Below are 22,519 nucleotides of genomic sequence, written 5' to 3'. Positions count from 1 at the left end.
CTGTGAAGTATTTTCAGACTGGGACACAACGTAAGCAGAAGCAGCTCTGGAGGCTGCTCGGCCTGTTAAAGCATATTTAAGACATGTGCTGTTGGTGACTCAAACAAAACAAGCCTGGGTCCCATATGGTTGTTAAAGACACAATCTGGATAACGCAGGTACTAATTTGGATCTTAGTCACATCTGTTGCAGCGAATGGACGAATGCTGTTACAGGGGCTTTTTTTGTTGTTGTTGTTGTCGAAAAAAATATTTTACGCTAAGGAAAAAGCAGTAAATGAAAAGGCACCAACAATATATCAATAATAAATAACCATACTGCAGTGAGTCATTATAGTTGTGAACTATTCCTGTAAGGAGCCTAATGCTGCTGATAATACACAGCCTCAGACTACAACAAGGACACGTTACAGGCCCCTGTGTGTGTGTGTGTGTGTGTGTGTGTGTGTGTGTGTGTGTGTCCATACGTGTGATAAAAGAGAATTTGTGGACTGCGGACAGCTTGTCAGCCCCCCCCCCCGCCCCGATATCGCTCGGAGACCTGTGCGCTGTGTTATTGATGACTTCAATTAGAGACTGAATCACCCTCAGAAGGCCCTCACACCCTGCCTCACCTGTTTAATATGTCTCCACGCCATCTTTCCTTTTCTTTTCTTTTTTTTTCTCACGGGTAATGTAGCTCTCGGGTTACTCACGGTGCGCACAGATAAATGTGAAACGTTGCTGAAGCGGCAGAAAAGCAACCAGACTGGATGTGGCTGAAAGGCCTCTGAGAATAATGAGGTTATTTGGCAGCTTTTGCTGAATAGTGCTTTTGATTACTTCCTGCTTTTCTCTCTTTTATATTATATTATATTATATTCGTTTTTTTTATACATTGTATATGAAACAATTCATTGATGAGTCAAAGCCACACTCGGCATGTTGTCTAATGGTGAAAATGGTATTTACCTGCAGTTGCAGACAATTTAGGAGGACTGATGCTTCACGGCTTTGCCAGACTGACAAGGGGAAAGGGCACAGCTGTCAGAGATATAGCAGGAAGTGAAGACGAACTGAGGCACATGCCGCTTTCCCACGCCCCTCCTTGTCTCTGCCAACATTCATTCCCTCACACACACACACACACCTACATCTGCACATAGCTATGGGTGACTTGGTGATCATTGTGGTGTGCAGTTGGGGTGTCACTGGTCTACTAATGGTGAAAAGTGGGTCACTTGAGGGTCCTGTCCCATTTTTGGGTGGGGAGGGGCTATTATTTGTTGTCACTCGAGTGTGGCGAGGTCCCGCCGTCCTTTGTCCAGCTTCTCAATGGATAATGGTTTTCTCACTCTCTCCACTTCTCTCTCTCTCTCTCTCTGTCTGCCCTTGACCACTGGTTGACTCAGGATGGCTTCAGGCTCATTGCCATGGGCGCACGGCTCCATGCTAAAAGGTTGCTTACTTTGGCCGCTGCAGCTGAAGAGGGCGTGAGATTCATTCACGTGTCGAGCTGAGTGCGAGTTACTGAAGCTGGAAGCTACCAATTCTTTCCCCACGCCACCCTCATCTAAGATGGTATCTCCTGATTAACAGAAATACAGACAAACCAGAGTGATTGAAAGCGTTCGTGACTTAATGTTTGTTCTGCTCATCCTTTCTTCCCCTCTTTGTAGTACAGGGGAAATCCGTGTTTAGCCTCTCTGAGTGTTACTCACAAAACCACAAGTCTAAATACTACATGTCTTTACACTTTTGTCACTAATTTGGGTTAATTGGTTCTATGCCCCACAGCTGAATCAGTGTTTTCCTGCACGTCCTTCCACCACCTGTATGACAGCACACACACACACACACACACACACACACACACACACACACACACACACACACACACACACACACACACACACGTGTGCGTAAATTCTTGGATCCTCGGGCAGACGTCTCCTCTGACACACTGAAGTGTTTGTGTTTGTGTGGGGTCCCTGCTCTGTGTGTTTCTCTGATATCCTGACAGTAGCACGGTGCTATCTGTTTCTGCCAACTGTCAGCGAGACAGGTCTCTATGTGCAGGTTGCTTTTGTTGGCTGATAGGGAGGAATGGCAGCACACACACACACACACACTTACACACACACACACACACACACACTAATGACATGCTGGGTAATCAGCCATTTAGCAATCTGTGCTGTTTTCACAGGTCTGCTTTCTGGATAATACCTTCAAACTTAACAGAAAACACTTCTTGACTTGCTGCTTTTCTGGCTTCTTATCATGAAATATTCATGTACAGCAGAGACGGGGAGACTGCCCCCTCTGCGTGCATGTCTGTTTTGTTGTGTTGGTCTTATTTAATGAACAGACAAGTCGGTTAGGTGTGTTTCTCGTTAAGTGCTTCTGTGTGTGCACTGTAAAAGCTGGTCAGGGAGATAATTCAGTTATGATGTATGGCATATTTGAAAGGTTACTCACAGATTATCGTATGAATGGTCTCAAACAGATTGTGTGAGTGAATATAATGGGGAAAATATACAAAACCAAACCCAGACTAAGACTAAAAAAATCATAAGAGCTTTGTGAAACATGAAATAATCTCCCACCCCAGAACAGACATTGTCAAAGTAAAATGTGTTTTTGTGGTTGAAGTTGTGGCTCTTGACTGTGTGTGGAGTACTATTAACTCAGACACAGTATGTCTTATGACTCATTGTATCTGTCTGGTGAGAGCTGATCTTATTCACTTCAGCAACAACATGGTGTGTTCAGCTACAGATGGAAGCTGTTGTTTATAAAAATCATTTATATTTAGAGGGACTGATTTGATGTGACCACCTGTCTCAGCTGATTCTCTGATTCTGAGCAGTGAAATGTCATATCACACTACAGCACTGTGCTGTGGCACCATCTTGGATCACTTAACAGTCATGCACAGAGGTACAGTTACATATATAGGCTATAGGATACCGCATGTGTGTAGGAACAAGACACAGACACGGATGCCCACACTGTCATTATCAACCTCGTTCGTCTCCTTCCTTTCTCCATCAGTCCGACGCTCGGGCGGGAAGATTAGTGGAGCACACAGCGCCCTCAGGGGAATAGTTGCGCTGCGTTGCGGCTCTGCAGAGTTGAGCTATGAGCTGAGAACCTTTGGGGACTCGCACTTTAATTTCATTTTTGTTCTTGAGGTCACGGCTCTATTTCAAGCCAATTTGTAACTTTTTTTTTTTTTTTTTTTTGACGCTCTGCTCTATGGTTTCTAGAGATGATTTGTTAAATGACTTACATATAGTATATAGGCTACAGGTTTGCTTCCTTGTTTTTGTGAGCTCGAAATCCAGCTATTTTTAGAGTAGCTATGAGAGAGAGTTTGGTCAGAAAGGTCAAAAAGGTTCACGTTGAGCAACAGTCCAAAGAGAAAAGAGCATGGTCAGTAAACATGCTCGTGTTCTCTTGCTGTAAAAAGGTATTCAAACGTAGCAAATTCTGCAACAAAATAAAATTATGATGAATCAGAGTCTGGAAGAGGTTTTTTTTTCTTTTAGGCTCAAGCAGAGCAGAAATGCTAAAAATACTCATATAGTGTGTCCTCAGCTCTCCTCCGCGCTGTGTTTGTGTGTCTTCGTGCATTAGCCTGTGTTGATGTGTCACTGTTGTGCGATGTGTGTTTATTTAATATGTGTTAGATCTCGTCTTTGCTTCATGTCATCGGCACTGCTATGAGTTCGGTAGTCTTCTGTACAGCACTTTGAATCGCAGCTTTTTTTTTAAGGCATGCTTACTGTTCAACTAAAGTTTGATCATCACCATCATCATCTGTCTGTCTATCCATCCATCTATCCATTGCTCTTATGTAAACCAGTCATTTTCCCCTGAGTGTCCTTTCGCTCCAGTGCTGCTGAAAACAACGTGCGACTGAGCTGCGTCCAGTCTCTTTAATTAGCAGCTGGCTCATCTAATCGCAGTGATGTGCTGCTGTGCTTCGGTTGCATAATGACTTTCCCATCATCTTCATCACCGTGGGTCACTGTTTGCTATATAAGTGAGCAGACATGCAGCAGCTCTGTGCTTTAAAAATGTATATGTAAAATTACTTGACAGGTTTTTCTTTCTTCCTTACTCTTATTTGCTTGCTTAATATACTGGATTTACCTCTTTGTGTGGTTGTTGTTCTCATCCTATAAGGTTTTTCTTTCTGTTGTACATACATTTCAGTTGAACGTGTTGTGAAGAACAGGAACTTTTAAGCTCTACTCTGCTTGCTGAGCACCATTTTATTTAGATAGACCATGTCAAACGTGAACGCTGTCAGCAGCCCTGCAATAAATGCCTCCTTTATGAATGTTGTATTGTAATTTGAATCTGAATAGCATGTATTCTGCAGCTACTCTGCAGTTTGATATTCTGGGTTTGGAGGCAGAAATAGTTTGGGTTCAGTGGCAGCAGGACATTGCTCCTCTGCATTGTTGCACTGCTCAACATGAGTACGCACACACACACACACACACACGGAGCGGGTAGACCGTCTCGATTCATTGTCAGACGCCTCACAGGGATGGCGACAAAATGACTCTTTTGTTCTTCCAGTGTACTGTCTGTGTCTGCCTTCTTTTTTTGGGTCATCTGGGGTTTAGTGGTTCTACATGTCTGTGTGTTGATGAGGAAGTAAGAATATGAAACACAATCAAGCTGATGCAACGCACACACACACATCTGTACACAAATATGCCTCAGTGTTGATAGATGGCCTTCATGTGTCCTTGTGGTACATTCTGCTCCATGTGAGGTCATGCTTGTGCGGGCATTTGTGTGTGTGTGTGTGTGTGTGTGTGTGTGTGTGTGTGGCTCCCCTGCTTTGTCCTTGGGAAGTAATAAGCATGTGGGACTGCGGTTCTTTGCAGTGACTGTCTGGTGGTCGAGAAACCATGCAGCATTGCTGTGCATCATTTCCATCAGGAGTTGCCCCACCCCCCCCACCTGCACTTTCCTTCCCGTCACTTTACACACACGCACACACACCTCGGTGGATCTTTTTTTCACACAGTTGAAAAACGCCAATGCTCCATGGGGAAATATGCTGCTGTCTGAATGAGCACAAGAACCTGCGACGCATGTTTCCCTTCACTCTGTGACACATTTTCTCCTGATGTATGTTGTCTATGTATCTGTATATGTGTCATTTAGTTTTAAATTTTTTCTGTTTGTCTGTAAAAGGGGCTACTTTTAGGTTTAGGGTTAGGAACCGCTTTGACTCCATCTCTCTATGAATTACATACAGAGTCAAATAGGTTGCGGCATTATTCGAGTGAAATTGTTTGGTACTGTACAGCAGAGCAAAACCAATATTAACTTTCTCATTGCCTGTAGGAAAAAGCTTCAAAAGTGCTCATATGCTCCACTGCTCTCTCATAATGTACGATAGTTAAACGACACCTGTGGGCGTACACCCGTGCATGCATATGAGAAGCTCGACAACCTGCGGCTCCGTGCACTCCGCTGCTTGCAGTGTGTTGTTACATAAGCAGGCTAATGTTACCCTATCAGAGTGTGTAACTGGCACCTCAATATCAGTCACCACCCCGGAGAGAAAGAGGGGCCGACAGGAAAGGAGAGTAGACGCATAGGGGAGCAATGAAATGATTAGCCGAAAGTTTGAAATGTGAGGAAAAGGCGTGAGGGGCAATAAAGGAGGAGGAGAGAGAGTGGAGTTAGTGAAGCATCAGAGGTGGAGATGAAGTTTCAGGGAGGGAACGGCATATGATGTCGCTTTAGCCGGCATTTGTGGTTTTGAGTGACACTCAGTTGCCCTATGTGGCCATGTTTGTAGTTTTCAGTGACAGCTTGTAGCCTTGATCTGCCTCAGTAGAAGCCCCAACCCCCCGAATCTCTCAATTACCATCCAGCAGAAGAAAACCCAGGAAAAGGCGTCAATCCTCCAATCCGTGTGTTGCATGCGCACCGGGCCCCGTTAGAGTGTTTGCTTTCTAAACGCATTCTTTTAACCCAAATTGAATATATCATTCCTCCCTCGAGGCGCCACAGAAGAAGCACTCTAATTCACAGGGCCTCCCTCAGCATCTCTCTCTAAGCAGTTAATGCTTTTGAGAAGCTCCTATCTCATCTCGTCTCAGCTCCCTCCTCTCTGTTTTTCTCTTTCTGGCTTGATCTCAGTCGTGCTCCTTTTTTTTTTTTTTTTTTTTTATTTTTTGCATCCTCTCGAGTAGTGGTCACAAATTATCACCAGACAAACTTCTGCAGGCTTGACTTGTTCGTTGTCACGCACAAGCTGACTGCAGTTGCTTATAATGAGGGTAGTTTGAATGCAAATGTAAACTTATATTGCTGATGCACTTAACCTACTTGTGTTTTTTCATCTGATCTACTGTACTGAGATTGAAATAGCTTTTCCACTGTAATCAACAATTGTTGACTGACCCAACATCTGGTGTCTTTTCACTAGACCCTAGATGTGAAGTGTGAGGTCGTGAAAGTGCTTTGAACATAAGCTTTTGAACATTTTTCCTATTTTAAATCGTGTTTATGTGTAGGCGTGTAGGTGGACAGTTTACCTGCATTTCAAGAGGGCAGCAAAAAAAAGAGCATGCACACATAAACAGGTATATTCAGAGCTTCCTGTGTCGCTCTGCTGGGTCCTGTTGCCAAGGAAACTGGGCCTAGACTGAACACATCCAATAAATACCTGGGAGGATTTGGGGGGTGGGAGCGAGGGATTGGGAGCAGGTTGCTTCATTCATTCGCTAAGATGTTTATCTCACTCCTGATGTAGACGCGTAGAGAGGAGAACTGCCATGCAGTTGGTTTGGCCACTTGCCATTCGTTGGTCTTCACATTACAAGTATCCTCTGGAATCTGTCAAAAATCCTCGAAGGCCCGTGTAAAAACATTAAAATCACATGGAAAACTGGTTCCTGATGACTAAGTTGCAGAGTCTGTGGTGAGCTGAACCTTTAACCTTCAAGAAACGGCAGCAGCCAGACAGCCAGAGGAAACTAGATAATTGAAATTAGTGTCTTTTTTTTTTTTTCCATCTGCCTAATTATTCCGTGTCCTCATTTTGCGAAAATGTGTGTGTGCTTGTATAAAAAGGGAAAGGCTCAGAGTCTGCTGTAGGTTTTTGAAAGTGTGGTTATTTTCTAGTACGTGAGTGTGTATATGATCAGGCATTGTGTGTGTGGGGGCGAGGCATATGTTGGAACTGTGTGTGTGTGTGTAGGCTTTAGAGCCATTATGGGAATACGTGAGGGCTGGGTTCAGGTAATTGATGCTGGGATGCTTGAAGCTGCCAGACAGACAGACAGACAGACAGACAGACAGACAGACAGACCGGCCCAGTGCCAGTTTAAAGAGGTGGAAGGAGAAAAGGGGGGAGGAGGAGAAGATTAAAGAAGAACAGATATAGGCCATGGAAATTCCATGGCAACCAGATGGGGTGAGAATTGCATTGAAAGGATGTTGAAATGAAGGCTTTCCTTATGGTGGTGTCTATTGTGGAGCTCACCATAACATTGATGACTCAGTTGTAGGAAAAACTGTTCATGGTACAGCAGCTTTTACAGTCATGAAGAAACAACTGATGTGGCAGACCCAGGTTAGATCCACGCGTGCATAAGTAATTTGCAGTGTTTGTTAGATTAAACAAATAAAACCTTTCCTCAGAAATTAGCCTGATACTTAATTCCTCCTGGTTACATGTCTTAAGTAGCATGAATAAAAGCCTCTTCTGTACCCTGACAGGTTACCTAATCAGAAATGAAATGCTCTTCCTGTTGGCTGTGGTAACCCAGGCAACAATTCCCCTGGAGACGGGATTTGGCAAATCTCTACGGCCCGTCCTAACGCGTGTCCCCCTGAACAGCTCCGACATAAAGCAGCAGTTTATTGCCCTGAGCAGCGATGATGCTGCTGCTTGTGTTTGACCAGAGATTAGGCAGACTGGGGCCTTTTGTGCTCGTTCTGCTGTTTGCTGATGATAAGAGTTACTGCAGGGAGACCGGGGGGGGGGGGGCAGTGTTAAGGTAAACTGAGTACCGTGCTTTCACTTTGTTTTCAGGTGGGATATATGTTGATGTCATACCAAAAAAAAGGAACTGTATCCTCAGTCAGTATCTCATAGTGTACCAGATGGCTGAATACATAGACACATGCAGTAAATTAATTGAACACTCCTAAACGTCCAATCAAACACAGTAAATCATCACTACTGCTGCTCTAACCAGAATCCCACTAGTAACTTTTGAATTTTCCTGCCTCAGAATGTGTCACATCCAGGTTTTCCCACATAAAAACATGACATTTCATTTTAACTCTCAGTGTCATATATCTTAATTAGCCATATTAATGATTGGATGTCAATATATGAATACTCTAAACCACTGAAGTATATCCACTATATAAAAATGACTTCAGTTTATAATGGAGTGGCAGAAGTGCAGTTGTTTGGCAGAGAAGCCTGGCAGAGCTTCTGGGGGGTTTGATTTGGCTGCTTAGAGACAATCTCAGCAGTGACAGCAGCAGGAGACCACTTTACCTGCATCACAAGGCGCTGGGGATGTAATGGGAGTGATGAGATGAAATAATACCATAAACGCCGAATAGAAACCTTCTGCATGAACTGCACAATTTGAAATAAGATATGCTGCAGTTTCGGTCAGCATGGGTGTTTAATAGTTTACTAGTTTACACTAGTTTAGTTTTACTAGTGGAGGAAGAAGATATTTTTCTTGCTCCGAGTAGTGCCACTGCTTTATCTCCAGTGAAGGACTATACATCATACTGTTGCTCAATCTTTAATAATACATCATAACTCATTTGTTCATTGTTAGAATTTGGTAATAATCAAAATCTGCAGAAATATGTGGTTGCTGTGGTTGTGTTCCTGTAAAAAGTTGCTTAAAATGGAACTCAGGCACAGAAACCTTGAACCCGGTGCTTGAATAAATGTTCTTAATTGCTTTCCACCACTTGAACTGTATGAATGATGCAGTTGAAATATGTTTATATTAATACGCTGGATTAGTGATTGTGTCGTATTTCTCAGTAATCTTAGAAACTCTAAATGCAATAGCAATCTCAGTTGTAGCTATTGTTAAATTTCATGGATCGGAAAGTGATGTGGCACAAAAGTCAACAGTGATCCATTTTTGACTGAAAAGACGTGTCAGTAGTAATTAGACCCCTGCTGAACACCTGTCTGTCACACAGATAATCTACCTTTTATTTGCTGCCTGTCACTGATTACTGCTCTGTCATGCATCTTATCCGACTGTCGACATATTATCTCAAATCATATCCAGATGACAAGTAGGGCCAGTGCACTCGTAAGTGTCAGCTTATCTGTCACACATTTGACATGTGAGAGGAAAAAAACTTCATTCAGGTAATGATTTGATGTGTTTTCCAAACGTGCGTGGGTTCAGGTTAGAGCGGAGATGGAGCCAAATGACATGTGGAGAACGGCTGCTGTCCTGATGTATGGCCCTAAAATCTTCAGCACAGGATCAACGGACAGATGGGAAGAAGAAAAAGCACTGTGGTTAAAGCTAAGGAGTAATATTTATTAGAAAAAAGCCAAATGAAAAAGAGTATTTGGTTTTGTACTTGGCTTATGGAAGCAAAACAAACCCACCCACTACACATCATGTTGATATTTTGCATTTTTCACATCTACTTCTATTTATTTCTATCTAGTTGTATATTGTTATTTCACGACTGGCTTCGGTCCAGTTGAGTGTTTTCAAGATTTCAAGGCTTGCTAACTGGATTTCAGCTCCCTTTCTTCCTGCATACACGGATACACATTTAGAAGACACATAGTAACACAAAACCCATGTGACCTTTGTACTTGTCCATGCAATACGTTAACCTCTAACCTGTGACCTTTGCTCTGCTGGGGGCTTTGAGTGCCTGATGCCTCCAGCAACAAATGCATGAAAACCCACTGTGATTTATTTATTTTTTTACTAGCAGCACTAGTGTCGGCGTGTTGGTCTGTTGATCTCTTTAGTTATTACCTTTGGTCAACTGTTGGATTTGGCCTATATCTGTTCATGTGAGCATCCTAACGTGTTAATCTAAGGACAGAGAGAGAGAGAAGAGAGGTGAAGAGGAGGAGTGTAGTGAAGCGTTGCACATATAACGTGTTATTATCGTTATTACCTTCTTCATATGCAGCAGAGTGACCATCATCTCTCCCTTACAGTAAAACATCCAAAGTCTTAACATTTGCTGACTTAACAACCTAATACACAACTATCTGTGTCAGTAGAAGCTGCAGTCTACTCGGGGGCCAGCCATGTTCCCGAGCGGAGCTGGTAATTTAGCATGCTGTATTATTAATCAGAGTCTCTGTGTGATCTTGCAGCAATTTGAACGCTTATTTCCCCCATAATGCTTCAGGGGTCGTGATAATGAGTCTCTTTCCTAATGACTTTAGCGCTTGACAGAGAAGACACGACAGGCGCTTATGGAATCAAAGATTTGTCTGGCAGGATGAGGGTAGACCAGGGTGTGCGCGTGCGCGTGTGTGTGTGCGTGCGTGCGTGCGTGTAAGTGTATATTGAGCGTTTGTCCACTGAGACGAGAGAGTGCTCTCCTCGAAAGTCTTGCTTGATCAAAGGAAGCGGCAGCAGGAAGGAGAGAGAGGTAGACTGAAACAGAGGAGGATGTAAAACACACAGGACCAAGGGAGGCTGAGACAACCCACAAGATGCGACATATGGTATGATATGTCATTCTGTCTGACAGACAGGGACTGTCTATATGATTGGTTGTGTGTACATGCTATTCTTCCTACTGTAATTATGTTATCTATATGTCTTGGTCATTTCTCTCCGTATATATGCTGTCAAATAACCGTCACTTATCAAATCATTTTTTATGTTTTATGTCTGATTGTCTACTTTCCCATGACTCATCACAATGATCTATCTATGCAACAAACTACTGGAAACACTTCTCATCATAAGATGCAAGATGCCTTCACAATCTGAATCCTTGGTAAAATAAAGCACCAAGAATAAAACCCTGGAGAGAACCCCTGAAGAGAAGCGTGATACAACATCAGAAAGCATGATAAATATTTCCTATACTTTCTGGTGCTGTACTGAGTGTATTGACTGAGAGGGAACACTGTGAATCCTCTAGACACCTACCTGCTGTATTAACACATGGGCTCACTTGGACATTACTTCCTTGCGTCTGCATGTGCATTATCTGGCAAAGCGAAAACAACATCAAGTAAAACAGCACTAAGGAAAATACGTTTTTTTGAGTGGAGCATATGGAGAAACATGTGAAACAGCATTTGTTGGGCAGTTAAAAACACAAACATCAGAAAGAGCTCGTAGCACAAACTATAATATGGTGAATCCACAGAGAACACATAACAACATGCAATATCCTCTGTTCTCTGACGGTGTGATTTCAGGTCACAGTATGAACATATTTTTTCCATCTCTCATCCCTTCATGCTGAGAAAAAGGGACGGTAACATCAGTGCAGGGGGCGCTGTTTGTTTTGTCCCTGATTTGGCGATCATCCCAGCTTTTTAACTGAGACCGGCTTCTGCTGCTGCTGCTGGGTCGTTTCCACAGAGATTATCAACGCTGAGGCAAAGAGATTAACTCCAGGAAGCAAATTGGTTTATTATAATTTCTCAACTTGACTATGTTAATAACGCCAGGAGGCGGGAACACAGTAGGCCGAGACTGATTGGCGAAATTGTATTTGTGATAAATGGAGTAGACAAAAAATCCCTGCAATGGAGCAATGGAAATATAAGAATTAATTTATAGAATAACACACATTGCCTGTTTAGTTGTAGTCATTCCTGTAGGACAATACACACTTTTACACAGCAGTCCTGTGAACAGTGCCTTCAGAGTTCATCATGAGAGTCATTTCGCTTCCCAATCTAGTCACACTAATTGGTTTCTGTGAGGGATACAAAGTGTCCACTGTGCTCACTAAGGTGTCTTCATAGTCACATCTTCAGAGACGGTGAGGGGGGGGACACACCGCGCACGTGCCCAAACTGCACATGCTGAGGAGTTGAACAATAGAGGCGCCTGTGCAGTAAACAGTGTGGCTGTTCTTCTGCCCTCACATGACAAGATAGTGACATTTATCAAATTGACTACTGTGAAGTGCCCGTGCAGTCGCAAGGGGATTACAGGAGAAATGCTGTGTTCAAGTTCATCTGACGGCGTCTGTCTCACGCAGCGAGGCTGTAGCTGAGGCGTCACTTTAGTTTCCACAGTTGTCCTCCAGCTCCCTCTCTCCGGCGCTAAATTGTCTCTATATTGGATATTTAGAGGATGGAGGAACTCGGTGAAAGAGTTTCCGTCTCTGTCTTTTGAACAACAGCTGCTTTAGTTAGCAGTGTTGCATATCTCTCTCTCTATATATATATATATTAGATTGTATATTAATCAGATTTTTTAGGGTGTAGTTAGACGAAGCTATTTAAACACACCATTATTCTTCTGTTTCCATAAATGACTGGATAAAGAAAGATGAATGTGAGTATTGCAGCCTAAAATTAGGATCCTGTGGGGCTGGGTGGGCCTTTAAGGTAAGGTATTGAGTGTGTCAATTTCTAGGGTTAGGGTATTTGTAGCTCTGCATGTGTGTGTCTGTGTGCGAGAGAGAGAGGGACCTAGAGGTGGGGTTATATTGGCAGTGTTAGGATGACTGGCCTCTTCCCGTAGCCTAATCAAAGCGTCAGCAGCAAGGGCAGATTTATGATACCCATGCTGAGTGAAAAGCATGATGGGGGATGGAGAGACAGCTCTCACTATAGAGGATATCTTATGCCTCCACTGAGAGTCACTCCCCCACTCGCTCTGATTTCATGGCTCTCACCCTGACACTGTCTCTGCCTTGATTGTTATTTATTGTTTTCTTTCTCATTGTAGTAATTTTCATTTTCATTTCTGTCTTAACAGTGGATTATTTCCTTGTTTTTGATCGTGACCACTGCTTTACTCATCCTCCAAACGGAGTGGTAGACAGCAACTGTTTGTTCTGCCTGTTGGCCACAGTTTATCTGTGTTAAACTTTTAAAATCCTTGTATGTGGAGAATGAGTGAGACAAAGAGATGGTTAGCCCATTTATTCTTTAAAGATATTATTCATACTACAACAGTATGTGTTGATGATATCCATTATAACTGAGAACACAAAAGGGACAAAATGGAAAAACAGATGCCATGAAAGAAAAGGGCAGAGTATGAAAGACTGGAGTTCAATCTTAATTAAGAGGTATAAGAATATAGAGAGAATACAGCATGAGACGAGAGCAATTAGTCTGAAAGAAACACTGTGTTGAGTGGGATTTCAAAATGACCACTCAGTACAATGTGGCATCTACAGGAAAGAATAAATTAAACCAATTAAACATTTTACACCAAAAAAAATCTACTCAAACCTCAAATTTGCGTTGCTATGGCCCCAACTCTTCCATTATATAGGACGTCCTGTTAGCAGATCTGTGTCACCTGACCCGATACCCCTGCCCTGGCCGTGATATTGTTTTGGAAAGACCCAAGTGTTCCCATGGTGTTAGAGCACCAGCTATTCCCTGTTTGGTTGTAGTTTCCACAAGCAGCAGGAAAAATACCTGTTCTCCTCCCAAACACTGTTTCCTTGTAAACATTTTATAGGAGTGTGTGTGTGTGTGTGTGTGTGTTTTCTTTTTTGGGAAGCAGAGTTTGATTGTTGTATTTGCCTGTAGCTTCAGGAAGAAATCAATGGGTTGACTGTTTCTTGGAGTGAAATACCTTAGTCTGTGTGTGTGTGTGTTTTATTTACTTGCTTTCTGAGCACATGCGTCACAATTACTCTTTTCCTGAGGGGGGACTTTTTGGGAGACAAGAGAGGAGGGGAAAGTGGTGAGGCAGGGCAGGAAGAGGAAGATGCAGATCTTCGAGCGGCGCGCGGATGACGAGGCCTGCTGGTTCGGTAGAAACACAAGCGACCCATTCTCGGGGGGGAGAAACACAAGGGGAGACACAGATCGGGAAAAAGAGGAAGTTACATGCGTGATGCTGGAGCGCACATACAAAGAACGTGAGAGGCAGGCATGAGGGAGAAAACTGACTCAAGGCGACGTCAGAAGCAGCGTCTGGGCTGAGATGAGGTCAGACACACTGAGGCCTAGTGTTTGACGACCACAGGCTATAGTGACCCATTAACAGACTTGTAAAGCTCCCTCCCCCATTGGAAACTACTGGTCATGAACACACATGCTCTACATGTGCATTACAGGTAATAATATGTTAAGATCTTTTAAACATAACCCAGAGCACTTTAAAAAGCACTCCTATTAGCAGACTTATATTTTTTTGATGTATATTAAACCTCTGTTTATAAAAGAGGATCGTGTGGTCTTATTTGTGAAGAGCAGGGACCTTAGAGACATACATTCCCCAGAAGTCAGAGCCTGTGCTGTGGTGATTCACTTGGCATTTCATGTAACCTCATTTTATCTCCAGTTAATCATTATTATTCATAATTGTGGTTTTAGCTCTGTGTCTCTGCTGCTTTTTTAAACCAAGCGTTGGCTATTCCCCTGAAATTGTTGTTTCAGTGCTCACTGTTTTTGGCTTCAGGGTTGTGTAGGCACTAAGCCATTTCACATACACATACATATGCATACACACCCTCGGTGGGTTTCCAGTGACACTGTTTTTTCCAAAGCAAGGTGGAATGAAGATGAATATGAATCCTGCATTTGTCTAACAGCCTGGAGAAAGAGATGGGGAATGTGTTTTTCTAAATGTCAGCTAAAGATAAAGTATGATGTTTTTTTATATTAATACACAGGGGTGGGGTCAGGGAAAAAGAAGAAAAACATGTCAGGATGGCACTCATTCATTTTCCTTTATTGTTTTTTTTACATCCACACCCTGCATTTTTACAAGCGATGAAGTTTTAAACATTGTACTGTCTTGCTTTGTTAAAATGATTGATATTCTTAAGAGTCCCTGAAAGGTTGGATCTGGTTCTAATAGCTACAGTCTGGTGTATAAACACAAACCTACAGGCTGAATATTCAGTATATAATAAACAGTTTAACCTAAATTATTATGATGGGAACAGCACAGAAAAGATCACAAGAATAAAGGTTAATATTATTAACACTGGAACATAAGAAACACAAATTCTGTCAAATGTAGTATAAATAACAGCGTACTATATAAAGTGGCAAGAAAACATATTTGTCTTATGCTAGCACCTGACTCTAATCGGAATCTTTTTATTATTTAGGCACATTAAAGTTGTTAATACTCTCGACCTAGATGAAGATCAGATCACATTTAATGATAAAAGAATGCAGAAAACCATGAAATGCCAAAGAGTTCACACACTTGTTCAAACAAACTAACAGCAACAATGAATGAAGAATGTGTAGTGTGCTGCAAGTTTGGGCATTTGTGGGATGAGACTGTTTGCACACAAACACACTCTTTGCCTGGCCAAAGCAGACGTGATGGGCAGCAGCGGCAGCAGCCCACAGGCAGCAGTGAGTACACGAAGTGAGCAGTGGGTGGACTGAAGGTCAGACGGGCCCAGGACACACCAGCATCATTATTTCTATTCCTCTCTCTCTTTTTCACTCGCTTGATGGCCTGTCACATCCAGAGCGTGTGCCTGTGTTTGTGCTGGTGTGAGCTAAAGAAGATTTCTAAATCCCAACGAAAGAGAGAGAGAGAGGCACAAGTATAGGAGCGGCATTTAAGAGGGTGTCAGCCCGATCTGCTCAAGAAGCTACAGACTGATCACAATTGTTGTGAGCTGAGGAGTATTCTTACTGTGTGTGTGTGTGTGTGTGTGTTTGTGTTTGACTCTGGCATGTTATTAGTCTGAGTCAGCAGAGAGGAGGCCCAGCCAGCTTTCTGAGAAGCGTGGCTCTGTTGAATGTAGGAGTGGGAGGAGATGAGCCAAAGGTCTTCTGTGACATTCAGAGATGCATGATGTCTTCCCCTCAGCTGTTACACACCAGCTTCCCTGAACTGCTGACTACTCTCTCTTTCTGGAAGCGGAATAATTATACCTCGCCGAAAACGTGGTTAGTGGAAGCCACAGCTTTAATTTTCAACAGAAAGCGTCGCCTCGCTGAGTGTGACGCTGCAACACAAGTCAGTTCTAGTCAGATTGAACTCTGCTTGCGTCCAGCTTCACTGGCCTTTGTTTCTTGTTCTTTCCGACTCTCCCACCTCTCCTTGTAAAGGGCAGCGCTCATAATCACAGGCAAAACCACTTTGTTCCAGCAGAGCTGTTATTTTGCCGTAGAGAAAGTGATAGTGCTGAGCGCAGAAGCAGGTCAGGGGGAGGTTGCTGAGAATTTCCCTGGAGATGCTTCACCCAGTGTTCAAATTATTTGAACCTTGACCCAGTTTGTAGCTGGCCTTTTCAAGTGCTTCCTCTCCAAGCTTTATGTTTTTGTATGAATGCATGAACAAAGATGTGTGTGGGTGTGGGTGTGGGTGGGTGTGGGTGTGGGTGGTAGAGAGGGGGGGGGGGGGGGGGGGGGGGGTACTCTTTTTGTGTGCCCCAGTTTCAAGAACTGCATTAATTAGTGTTGGAAATTAACTCTGCAATATGTGACAGCCTTCTCCGAGCATGAGGCCAACCAGAAAATGTAAGACATGATCCTGTCTGGCGTGTACTATAACATCAGATCGCATTAGCATGTCGACATGATTAAAACTAACTCAAGTTATGTTTTGCTACAGTTAGGAGGTTAAAGCATCACTAAATACCAGTTTTATATTCTATCTTTCCACCTTCGCCCCTCTGAAAAATGAATGCAGTGCAGAAACGTGTGCATGAATTTGGTCGTTGGCACAAAGCTCAAAACGTGTTTGTGCTAAAGATTTTAACTTAAGGATTTCTTCTCTCCCATCCCAGATGGTCATTTCACTGGGACCCCTCCCACATACGGTTACGATGCCGACCGCGCGGAGGAGCAGCGGAGGCACCACGACATCCTGCCTTACATAGATGACTCGCCGTCGTCTTCGCCACACCTCAGTTCCAAGAGCCGCAGCAGTCGGGATACTCTCTCATCGGGATCTCTGGAATCCTCAAAGTCGGTCAGTCCACCCGCCACAGTGTCTCAGTAATGGTAAAAAAATGGTCCAATAAAAGACGAAGATTTACTCACCAGATTTGTGTTTAGGTGATGCCAGCAACCCTGATTAAAATAAACCCAAGCTGTGAACTCCTTTAAATAAAACACAGTTTACCACGGAAGCATGTAAAAACATATGATTATACATTTCTGCAAATTGATTAAGTTTCCATTCAATGGCCGGTAATTACTTTGACCTCAATAGAATGCAGGAAGTGGGCTAATCTATTCTTAAAGCAATCCTGCTCCATCAAAAGGTGTCAGCTGATGAGAAATCAACTCTTCCATTTGAAAGGTTAGATGAAGGACGACACATCACCTACCTCCACCACCTACATCAAAAGCAGCTCAGTCGGGTGAAGAAAGTCATCCCAGTTAAGAGTGCGGCTTTTTCTCATCCACGGTATTAGGCAGAATTACCCATCACCTCCATCACTCCCGTCACTGCCTTCATCCTCTTACCCTCCCTACTTTGCTTTTTCTTGTCTGCAAGCAAAAAACCCACTGATCTGTGACGTCTGGTGCTCCTTAGACGTTACCATGGAGAGGCGCACACAAAACCGTGGCGTCAGCAAAGATGAAAATGCACCTAGACGCTGCAGCAACAGTCTATCTTAAACCATATGTATTTATTATTTATATGTAATTATTTCTATTTAATATATTTTATTTATACTATTTCTAATTGTCATCATCTTTAACTCATTATTTTTTGCTCTGAAGAATTTGCAGGTAACAACTGAACACGCTGCAGCAATTAGTTTGATTAGGATAGAGAGGTATCATGGGAGAATGTAATAAGCTAATACTGCCTCTGTCCACTTGAGCCCCTGGAGGAAGTAATCACATCAGTGGTCAAGCAGCAGTATCCGCCCGTTCAGTTTCTGCTCACTGTGTGAGCAGGCGACCGAGCTCCTGTCAATCTGATTGATGGTTTGAATCTGCCAATAAATAATGGGTCCCTTAATTTAATAACCAAATCCTTCTCATGTTCTTCATTAATCATTCATTTCCCCTTCTTCATCCTGTCTGGCTGCACACCTTGAGGCCACAACCTCAGTCATTTGTTTTATCTGCCCAGTCAGAGCTAAAGCATCATTGTCCAAAAATCAGTGGTTTAGGAGAACTGGAAAGATCAAAGTTCGCCTTGCTATAATCTGCACAAAAACTAATTAGCCATGCATATTTTGTTTTCTTGCAATTAAAGTCGGTGTGCAGACACCGACTCTGAAATTATCTCTGCATAAGGTGCATTTAAAAAAAAAAAAAAAAAAAAAGGTAATTTTGCATTTTAAAAAACAACCTGTCTCTCTCCTACAGCACAGGATAATTCTGAGACAGCTCCATTAAGCAGCAGACACAAACATAGGAAGCAATCTCATTAGACATTTCAGAGTGAGGACTGGCAGAACAGGATCCCAAACAAATTGAAAAATGAAAAATTCAAATTGAAAAAGGTTAATAAAATGTAGAACAGGGTTCTCTCCTGACTAGCATGGCACAGAGAGTTTATGAGGGCTGACAGGCTCCTTCGCTCCATGGGAAAGAGAGCGAGATCGAGAGACAGACATGAAGAAGGATGTTATTCCAGTCACTGCTGCTCGCTTTCTCTCTGAGCCGGCACACCAGTCAAATAAACGCTGTTTGTATTGATTCTCGTGTGTGCCCTGTGAACTTTATCCGTGCAAAAACAAAGCAGAAACAAAATCATAATTCCTAAATCGTTTTAGTCAGAGCCTCTGAAAGGGTTTAAGTGTGAGTTGCGATGAGAAATATTGTTGTTGCTGTTGTTGACTGGATATGAAAACACAGACGCACATATCTACGTAAATGTACTGGGAGAATGTTTAGTTTTTTTAAGACTACTGAAATCTAAGCAGACACCCTTTTTTAGTCCGAACCCAGAGATGGGCTCATTAGTTGCCACGGCGATGAATAAAAGATGATATGTCTGGAGATGTGAGTACTTCCTAGGGGAGCCGTCTGGCTCTGAAACGATGAATAAACACTTTAAGGCTCCCGTCTCCCCTCTGCTAGCTTCAGTAACTTGTGGGTGCATTTTAAAGTTTTTCTCCCTGTGATTTGCTTTAAATATTTTTGATGTTTCCAATGGACTCCCGTGATTCTGGTGCTCTTTTACCAGCCTGCATGTTCTGGGTAGGATAGAGTGACACGGATCATGCCGTTATGTGTAACTCAGCACGGATTTTCATTCACTTTTTATTAATTCACAAATATTCAGGCGACTCCAGTGCTGCCTCAGGCTTCCCCTTTTAAGTCAACGTAGACGGATTCAAAGCGGCTGTAATGTAACCTAAGACATTTAAGATCAATCATAACTCACGGTTATGTTACTTATTTACCTACAGTAGCTTTTTCTTTGCTCGTATTCTCAAAACCTTTTTTCATTTGGTTGTCACAGATTCTAGACATAATGAGCAATTAAAGCCCTTTCAGGGGAAACTGATGTTATATACTGCACTGATCCCTAGACAGCTCATGTGATGCATAATACATGTCTGTCAAAATCGATGCCTTTATCTCTCCCTAAAGAAAGAAAGAGCGAACAATGAGGAAGAAAAGAATCACACACGATCTGCAGTGGAAACAGAAACTATTAAAAACAACAACATTATTAAAGACAACTTATATACAGAGTCTGAGTTTTATGTTCATTAATAAATATAATAATCTTTGCCTCATTTAAAGCCTTCACACACGTGTTTCTGGCTAAGATGCTAAGAAGATAAGTGCACGCAGCATCTTTAAATCTTCACATCTGAGCTCACTGTATTACACGTTCTGGTCAACGCAGCACAAAGCTGATTTCATCCGGGGTTAGTGGTTATTGATTTTGTCCAGTGTAACTATGCACACACACGAAATGGGGGTAACATTAGTGTTTTTAATAGTCTGCAGCACATTCAGTCAAGTTGCTGAAATTAAACCTGCATTGATGCTGTGCAGGATGTTTTTGAGGCTGTTTTTCAGCTAACAGGCTAATCGAGAGTTCAATGTGGCAGTACCTCGTGGTGATAATAGATTATTAGGTAGCAGAGGTCATAATAATCCTGGAGTTTTTCATAATCTTTTGGCATCTATAACGATGCCATGAGGTGTGTGCCAGCATCTGCTGATGCAGTGGCCATGGTAACAGGTTTCAGGCCCATTTACCCCTTCGTGGAAATCAATGCATGTACACCCACAGACATCCAAACGCTCAAATGCTGCTCACAACACTACTTGCTTAATTTTAACATCAATTTCTATACATTATTAAATTTGTTTGTGTCGATGACATACGGATAGACTCAACAGTTCAGTTTTAATTCATTGTTTATTAAGCCAATTTGCCAATGAATTTGCCAGTCACTTTGACACCCTCGTGTACTTAGACTTCACCTTCCACTGTCCTCTTTTGACCCAGAGCCTTCTTTTTTTATTTCCTTTTCATCATGTCAGATATTTTCGCCTTCCTTGTCTGCTCCATCTACTGTCGATCCACTCTTAATTACCCTGAATCTCCTCTTCACTCACCCTTCCTCTTTCTTTTCCGCCTCTTTCCTCCTCCTCCTACTACTCCTCCTAGCCAGAGGGAGTGGATGCTTTCACATACCGACTGGGCTCAGTGTGTGTGTGTTTGTAGGTGTGCGCGCTCTTGGCACTTGCACACCCTCACTCACAAACATATTCATAGGCCAACCTTGCTCCCGTGGGATACCCATGCCTGTTTGAGTTATTTCAGAGTTCATGGTTAAACAAGACAGCCCGGAGGAATCAGTCTGTCTCTCTGTTCTCTTTCATGTCCGTGCTGCTCAGTGAGCTTTGACTGGGCTGGTGGGGATGGGGAAGGCAACTGTGGAGGGTTACTGGAAGGTGCAATTGTTGCTGTTTGATTTTTCTAAACTGTTTCAAGCTAAACAAAAAACTGGGAACCTTTCAGTTTGAGATTTAGAAACAAGTCATGGTAGAGGTTCTTTCACCAGCTGATATAAGGAACAAGATGATGCAGTGAATGTTCTCTGTGACTCAGATAATGACGAAATAATCAAATGAAGTGATTTTTAAAAAGCAACTTGTGGTATGTATTACAGACTGAATGTGACCTGGAAAAAGGTCTGGAGATGAGGAAGTGGGTACTGTCTGGGATCTTGGCCACTGAGGAAACGTACCTCAGTCATCTGGAGGCGCTGCTGCTGGTGAGAACACACACACACACATAGTATATATACCCACATTATACTGAGTCTGCCAAGTGTTTAGGCGGTTTTAGTGTCCAGTATGGGCAAGTAACGTGCAGCAGTTGTTTACTGATAGATCATTCACTTGTTTTCCTTTAGTGCAGCTATATGCTTCTGTAAAGATAAATTGAACCCAGTGGCACAGCAGATTCTTCTTCAGCTAATTGTTTTGTGTCCATCGCCCACAACTTTACAGTTTTGATTTAGTCTCGCTGTACTCATCAAGCTTTTAGGTTACGTTCCACATGCATGTAGCTTAAATCAGCAAATACCACCTGTTTGGCAGCTTTTCTTTTGTTGTTACCAACCTACGCTCGAGAGTCCCTGGATGTGTTTTACCTGCTGCCCCTGTTTGCTCCTCTCAGCCCATGAAGCCTCTGAAGGCCGCAGCCACGACGTCGCAGCCCGTCCTCACTCTGGCCCAGATAGAAACCATCTTCTTCAAAGTGCCTGAGCTTTATGAGATCCACAAGGAGTTCTACGATGGACTTCTGCCCCGTGTACAGCAGTGGAGCCATCACCAGAGAGTTGGAGACCTCTTCCAGAAACTGGTGAGAGGGGTTTGTGAGGCTGTAGTGTGTATGTGTGTGTCAGCCCATGACTGAGGAAACATCCCTGGGCGTAACTGCCAGATGCTGCTCCTAATCAAAGTGACAACACTGGGCATTCGAAAAGTTGACAGTATTAGATTGGACATTTATGGTGCGACAGCTGTGTTTTCTGACCTGTGCATGGAGAGCCAGAGCGAACCTCTGCCTGCCACAGTGACATTATTCACAGTAATGTGATTTCTTGAATCAGGAGGCTTTCAGGAGGAGAATCTGACAGCATAATTCAATAAACCTAATAAGAAAAGTAGATTTGATTTGTGTGGTGATGCTTTTTTATCATTTCAAATGTAGATAAATTTAATCGGAATCATCCTTTTTTTTGTCCTATTTCCTCCTCAACAGCTGTTTGCACTTTCTCTAAATCCTCCAGTAGTTTATGCCAAAGACGTCCAGGCCAAACGTACACTGGCCCTATTGAATCATTTTCACAATGGGTCAATTAACACACAATGAATAATTTGTTATTCTCTCTGAAATACTGCTCCTCTCCCACTAGTGTCTCCCTTACTCCTTCTTCCTCTCTCT

General features: G+C 42.8%; 1 protein-coding gene across 6 annotated transcripts in view; it reads left to right on the top strand.

The window, feature by feature from the left end:
• The window catches only part of bcr (BCR activator of RhoGEF and GTPase), a 58,377-nt gene that overhangs the window by 17,088 nt on the left and 18,770 nt on the right, over window positions 1-22,519 (top strand). For 5 of the 6 annotated variants that reach the window (XR_003297437.1, XR_003297436.1, XR_003297438.1 and 2 more), the window contains exons 2-4: window positions 16,920-17,104; window positions 21,237-21,341; window positions 21,749-21,934. Coding sequence is in view for 3 of the 6 variants with exons in the window: in XM_026340134.1 (XP_026195919.1) it covers window positions 16,920-17,104; window positions 21,237-21,341; window positions 21,749-21,934 (476 nt within the window). In the remaining 3 variants the exon portion in view is untranslated. Of the gene's footprint in view, window positions 1-13,939; window positions 14,274-16,919; window positions 17,105-21,236; window positions 21,342-21,748; window positions 21,935-22,519 lie in introns of those variants that run through there. The other variant, XM_026340136.1, reaches the window with a different exon arrangement.

The sequence above is a fragment of the Anabas testudineus genome, chromosome 22 (assembly GCF_900324465.2).
Source record: "Anabas testudineus chromosome 22, fAnaTes1.2, whole genome shotgun sequence".
In the NCBI taxonomy this organism is placed as follows: Eukaryota; Metazoa; Chordata; class Actinopteri; order Anabantiformes; family Anabantidae; genus Anabas; species Anabas testudineus.
The sequence above is the reverse complement of the archived record's forward strand: the minus strand, read 5'-3'. Positions and strand labels throughout refer to the sequence as shown.